This window comes from Hyperoodon ampullatus (genome assembly GCF_949752795.1).
Source record: "Hyperoodon ampullatus genome assembly, chromosome: 7".
In the NCBI taxonomy this organism is placed as follows: domain Eukaryota; kingdom Metazoa; phylum Chordata; class Mammalia; order Artiodactyla; family Ziphiidae; genus Hyperoodon; species Hyperoodon ampullatus.
Window position 1 is genome coordinate 94,973,178 of NC_136920.1, and position 6,443 is coordinate 94,979,620.

General features: G+C 52.9%; 1 protein-coding gene across 1 annotated transcript; it reads right to left on the bottom strand.

The window, feature by feature from the left end:
- Window positions 1–508: 508 nt before the first annotated feature.
- Window positions 509–2,729, bottom strand: RNF26 (ring finger protein 26; the record flags this gene model as incomplete). Its single annotated transcript, XM_079708223.1, has 1 exon — window positions 509–2,729. One exon carries the CDS (start codon window positions 2,727–2,729, stop codon window positions 1,419–1,421), a length of 1,311 nt encoding a protein of 436 aa, XP_079564349.1. The 3' UTR covers window positions 509–1,418.
- Between the last annotated feature and the right edge of the window lie 3,714 nt (window positions 2,730–6,443).

The following is a 6,443-nucleotide window of genomic DNA, read 5'->3' on the forward strand; positions in this document are numbered from 1 at the left end:
ACTGGACCCAGTGAGCTAGAGACAGGCCTCCCAGCTGTCCACCAGGAGGCCCCACAGCCATACTCCAGCCCATCACAGCGCCACTCTATGCCAAGAGACACAACGACAAGCACCAACTCCTCCAGGGATCTGAGGGTAGGTTGGACTCCAGGCAGCAGGAACCCCAAGTTCCCTCCTGGGAAGAGTGGTACCAGAGGAAAAGCTAGGAGGGCTGACCCAAAGGGTGAGCAAGTTCACACTCCTCTCTCCTAGGGCTAATTCTGGAAAGATAGAAAAGATAAGGAGAGCTTTCCAAAAGCTGTGCACGTGAGAGGGCACAAATCAGACAGGGTGAAAGCAAAGCCAGCCACACCTGGCAGGAGTTCTCCCCAAGGCACCCTATCTTATCTCTCTGCCAGGTCCCCCACCAACCACACTTGTGACTCCGGCAGGACTGAAGGACCCTGCTGCAGCATCCGTCACCCTAACCGACAGCTCGCCCTTGCAAGGATGCACACAGAGGCCGTCAGAGCTGTAACAGAACTTCATTCATTGGATCCTGTGCCAGACAGACGCCTCAGGGAGCTGCATGCCTCTCGGCCCTGGCCCCCTCTGTATTTGGACCCTAGTGAAATGTGCACAGTCTGCCCTCCCCGATGCCAGGGAGAGATGAACAGAAGGGGAATGCCATCTCACTCTGCAATGTGGGGAGTGAAAGGGATAGGAGTAGAAATCTGGCTATCCCCCTGCAGTTCCCAGTGGTGCTGGGGTGTCAGAGGGCACATGGTCCCAAAGCCAGGTGCAAACACACACACACCTGGGGGTTAATTCTCATCCCAGCTGTTGGGTCAGGTAGAAGGGAGCCTCATAAGATCATGACTGGTAGAAGTAGCTTTAAGGGCACCTGAGAGATACTACCCCCAAGCCTGCCAGAGCACAGGGGCTCCAGCTGGAAGCAAATGTTCAAGATCATTCCAAGGCCCCTGAGTTGCCAAAACACCCAAATGACACTGATGTGTGAGGCTGCAGAAGCGGGGGAGGAAGTGGGAAGGGAGCAGGGAGAGAACCTGCAAATCCCCAACAGAACCACCAGAAGCGGAGAGGGGGAGCCCCATGCGCGGGCATCTGGGTGGGCCCTGGCAAGCTGGAGGGGAGTCCACAGAGAACAGTCTCAGGGCCTCACAGAGTGACACACTCACCACCCTCGGCATCACAGGGACCCACTGGGTAAGGATAAGCTGTTACCCTGCCCCCAGCCAAGCCACAGTCTTCCAGAGTTTCCCATCTCCATGTCCTGGACGTATGGCTCCGAGGCTCGGCAGGACGGCCATAGGGGCAGGAGGGGCTTCAGGCTGGGACGCAGAGATCAGGTGTGAATGTTGTCCTAGCGCAGGTGGCTGCGTGGAGCGTGGAGGGGTGGGCAGGCGGGGAGGGAGTCTTCAGAGGTAGACGTTGAGGGTCTGCAGGATGCCCCGGCGGCACAGTGGGCAGTTGCGGTGGTAGACAGGGTGGCGCATCAGGATCTCAGTGCAGGCCTGGCAGAGGCACAGGTGCCGACAAGGCAGAAGCAGCACCGTCTTGCTCTGGTCCTGGCAGATGACGCACTTCTTCCGCTCCTCTTGCTCCTTCAGCAATTTCCATGGGTCTTGCGCAGCTACAGGCTCCTCCACATTGAGCCTCTCTCGGCCCCGGGCAGCTGTCACTCTGGCCATCCTGACCTCCTCTTCTTCTGCCTCTGATCTGGGCCCAGCTTCAGGAAGACCGTCCTGTCGCCAGGTCCTGGCTGAGGGCACCCTCCTAGGGCCACCCTGGGGGGCCCCGGGGGCCCCAGGGGCCCCTCCCCGGTTAGGCCAGCTCGCCAGCTGCAGGCTACGGCTCCAGACTCGGCGCCAGGCCTCCAAGCCCAGTGCTAGGCGAGAGAGCCGCACAACATCCTCTCTGAGCCGGTGGTAGGATGGCCGGGCATGGAGCTGACTGAGCGCCCGGGTGACCAGCCTCAGGGTGAGGTCTGGGTGCAACAGAGTCACTGTCACTGCCAGCACGCAAGCCAGCAGCACCAGGCCAGTGAGATTGACAAACACAAAGCTGGCCAGGAGGCGGGCAGTGGATGCCAAGAGCTCCAGTACCAGTTGGCAGGGGGTCCAGAGGAGGATGGACGTGGCCACAGCACTGCTGGAAATGTGGGCTAGGAAAGCAGCCACTACATCCGTCATCCTCCACAGCGGTCCCATCACTGCATCCCACAGGGCCAGCACCAGGGAGAAGAGGTTCTGAGTGCCAATGAGGCAGATGTTGACCAGGCTATTGATCACATAGGCCACCAGGCTCATGGTGATGGCACAGATGTCACAGACCTGGCGCAGCAAAGCATGGCCATTGGAGACCATATTGAGGACACCCCGGTGCAGGATCTCCCGGCTCCTAAGCGCCCCGTGGGAGGCCAGGTGCCCCAGGAGCTTTAAGCTCTCCAGGCCAGAACAGCAGCTGTATAGTATGGTACACAAGGCCTGAAAGCCCCCAAAGGTGAAGGGAACCACGGCTTCGATGAAGGCCAGCAGTGACAGCAAGACTCCACGGCCCAAGTGCAGAAGACTAGTCAGTACCGTATGTGGCAGGTTGTAGATGAAGGCCAGGAGCCAGGCCAGGGAAGCCAGGAGGGAGGACACCAGCAGGAAGTTGAGGTCCAACACCAAGGTCAGCACATCCAGCAACAGGCCCACCCCATTCACTACCAGGTACACAGCCTCCATGATAGGGCTATGGGGGTTAGTCCAAAAGGAAGTCTGGCTCCCGGTTGAGGGGGGGTGTCAGGGTCGTCAATATTTGGGGGAAGGAGGAGGTCGGGGATTAATGTGGAAGGGAAGTGAGCAGTCTCCAATACAGGGGGAATCTGAGGAAGAAGTGGCTTAGAAGGAAGTGGAGTTTCCGGAGAGGGAAAGGGGGCCGCCAGATGCCGGTCCAGGAGTCCCGGTTTTGAAGGCGGGCTCTTTGGGAGGAAAGAGCCCAAACATCTCTAAAGTGGAGGGGATCCCAGGCTGGAGGAGAAACCTCAGCTTTGGAGGCCTGGTGGTGGCATACCACGGCCGGGCAATGGGTCAGACCGAGAGGAGACCGGGAACGGAAGGGATCGGGCCAGGCCGGGGCCGGGTGGGGGCGGCGCAGGCTGGGCGCGGGCTCGCGGTCCAGCTACGCAGGTGCCTCTGTCCCCGCCCGGCCCCCGTCCTCTGGGCTCGCGGCGCTTCGCGCCCAAGGGAGCAGCGGGGAAGGGAATGAGCCTCAGCAAACCCCAGGCGCGGCCTCTACTCCGCTGGGCGCCGCCATCTTGTGTGCTACCGGGTGGGGCAAAAGGCGTGACAAGGAGGGAGGGACGACGAACTCTGACCAATCGGTGAGGCCCAACCGCAGGAAACGTCGAGCACTCATTGGTCCGTTTGAACGGCGCCCAAACATATTTAGTACTTTAAGGGGTGGGGGGGGAACAGATTGAAATCCCCGCCCCCTTGAGGCGGGGATTGGTCAGTTGAAGGGCAGAGGTGAACTTGCCCCCCCAGCCCCGCCCCCTAAAGGAGCAGGACTTTGGACTGGGATAATGTGGGTGCTGTTCTTTCACTTGGCCTCCAGCCTTGATTTTTTTTTAGGTGCGGGTTGGTGGTCACTGCCTCTGAGCTGGGCTCTAAGATTGCACCGCCTCCGCAGCCTCAGACTTGGTCGTTCGTCCTCCTCCATTCATCCATTTATTCTATCGTTTATTGAGCCTGCTACAAATGCAAATGAGGATTTGTATTTGTACAAATGAGGATATAAAAAATGTTTAAGACGTGCCTGCTCACAAGTAGTTCAAGGGGAAACAGATTGTGATAGGGGATTCCCAAGGTGCTATTTCCAAACTGTTTCCTCAAGCTCTATCACGTTTTCTCAGCATCCTCAGGAGATTACCTCATTGTCAGTGAGAAAAGGAGGTCACATGCCGGAAATAGCTCACCCTCCTAGCCCAGACCCTATTAATTTGTTTACTTGAATGCTCTATTTAGATATCTGCCTGGGCACCCTTAGCAGGCTCCTCAAAAATTTACCTTTTTCTTTAATATTCAAATAATATTCAAAATATCTAAGATCCTATCCCAAGTATATTGGGAAGCCTGGTGTTCTCTACTAAGGCCAAGGATACTTGGAGGTCTTATCCTTCCCCTGGCCTCCATTGCTTTAATTTCCTGCTTGCATTTGTCGATTTAAAAAAAAAAAAAAGCAAAACATGAGAGTCATGAGTTAAGATTTATTTGGGGTGAAATGAGGACTATAGCCCAGGAGACAGCCTCTGAGACAGTTCTGAGGAACTACTCTGAAGAGGTAAGGGGGGAGGTGAATATATGTGTAATTTTGAGAAGGGGGGCATACGTGCAATTCAGCACACATTTTGGCAGAAGGTTGCTGCTGGTCACAAGGAGCAGATGTCTCCGTTAATGATTTAAGTGCTTTTCTAGATGTGAGAAGATGCAAGAATTTGGGCTCGTAGAATCTTCTCCTGAAAATAACTATCTGAAGGCCTGTTCTGCCAGTTTTTCGCAGAGCACAGAGTGCCTCATTCCTGATCTCTGCCCTGAACTCCTTTCAGGGGATGTTGAAGGTCAGTGACTATGGTGGCTAGTGACAGTTTTTAGTTAGCACATTGAATTCTTCATCTCCACTCTGGCCTGGACTGCTGAAAGTGTCTGTCTCTGTCACCCCACCCTGAATACTGCCTGAATCCTTTCTTGCCCAAAGCACCACTGATGCATACGAAGGTGAGGGATGCAGCACACCTTTACTGAAACAAGAGGCTCCCAGTAGGGGTTACACCATAGTGTAGGGCAAGGACTGCAATTTGTAAAACTCCACTGGTTTTTCCCCAGCCTCTTTCTCACCTCTGTCAGGCCCCAACTTAATGTTTTCTCTGAGACATGTTTTCCCTTTGTCTTCCTCTTCCTTTTGAGATTTCCCCTCCCTTTCTCTAGCCATCAGACTCCAACTTCCCATTGTTATTTTATATTACAGAACAGTCTATTTCTACCCCCAGCCCCATCTATGTTTTAGCCACAAAATGCTAATTTCTCTAAACAAAAGAGAATAATATAAAGATTTGTTTAACCTCCTGCCCAGATCACAGTCTGTTGTGGTTATTGTTGCTGGGGTTTTTATTTTGCATTTTTCCCCTAATTTTAAATCTTGGAGAAAATGCCCACCTCCTCTTCAAGATACTTGAACCCACCATGCATAATTTGTCCTCTTCAGAAATTTTACCTGTCCAGTGAACACTATTATGTTCTTAATTTATCTTCCTGCAGCACTTGACATCAATGACCACTTCCTCCACCCTTGGCCTCTGGACTTTTACCCTCTCCTGTTTCTTTCTGTCTCCATCATGGCCACCTCTCCTCTCTACATGATGATTCCCAAATCTGTGTCTTCAGCCTGAATCTCTCTTGTAAAGTTCAGGTTCCACCTGCTTCCTGGACAGCTGCTGGATATCCCACTGGTGCTTCAAACTCAATGTGTCCAAAATCAAACTCAGCAAATTTGCTGTGCCTGCCCTGTGTGTAATTAACCAGACAGCTTTCCAGGCCAAGAAAGACCTTGAAGTTGGCAGGATGCTCTAAGACAGTATTTCCATTAGTCTTGGACTAATTAGCCTCCCCTTTGAGTGATCTGAGACACACTAAGCCAAACCCAGCTTCGTTTAGCTTAAACAAGCCACAACCTTTGACTCTGTGGGCGTTCTAGTTATGGGCAGGCAGAGGTGACCTGTGGCCAAAATTCTTGTGACAAATGAATTACTGCAAAATGCTATCCATTCTTAAGCTAGAAATATAAGAAAGTACCATGTTACCACTAGGCAAAAGAAGTGCTCAGATGACCCCCGCCTTAGAGAAGCCAAGGCGCTTCCCAGTGCTGAGAGGTTGTTAACACTCTCCTTGAGGTGATCATTGTGGTTGGGTTGGGTTTGGACTCAAGCAGTATCTCTACTGACTCGATAATGTTTCTTTCTCCTCTACGACTGTGTTTCAGATAACAGCCGGTTCAAACCGACTGTTGCCAAGGCAGGGGTCATCCTCTATTTGGAGGCTGGAAGACTGGACAGTGTTGGTCAAATGAACTAACACCAACTGACTTTAGGGAGGAAGTTCAAATTGCTTACTACTGTGAGTTGCAGTGGTTGCGAAGAAAATAAGCCAGATCTGGAGAAAACTTAATGCCTGGAGGCGCTATCCCTGCAGAATTGTGTCATGGAAGATAATAGTGGTATGAACTAAAACTCTCAGGCATCTGGCCCAGGGGCCTCCTGGAAAAACAGCTGGTTTCTGCTGTTGTGCTAAGTGCAGGGCTTTTGTGTTGCTAGGTGAGAGATGCTAGCTGGGACAACAGAGTGGGTTTTTTTTGTTTTTTTTTTTTAATTTATTTATTTATTTTTGCGGTAAGCGGGCCTCTCA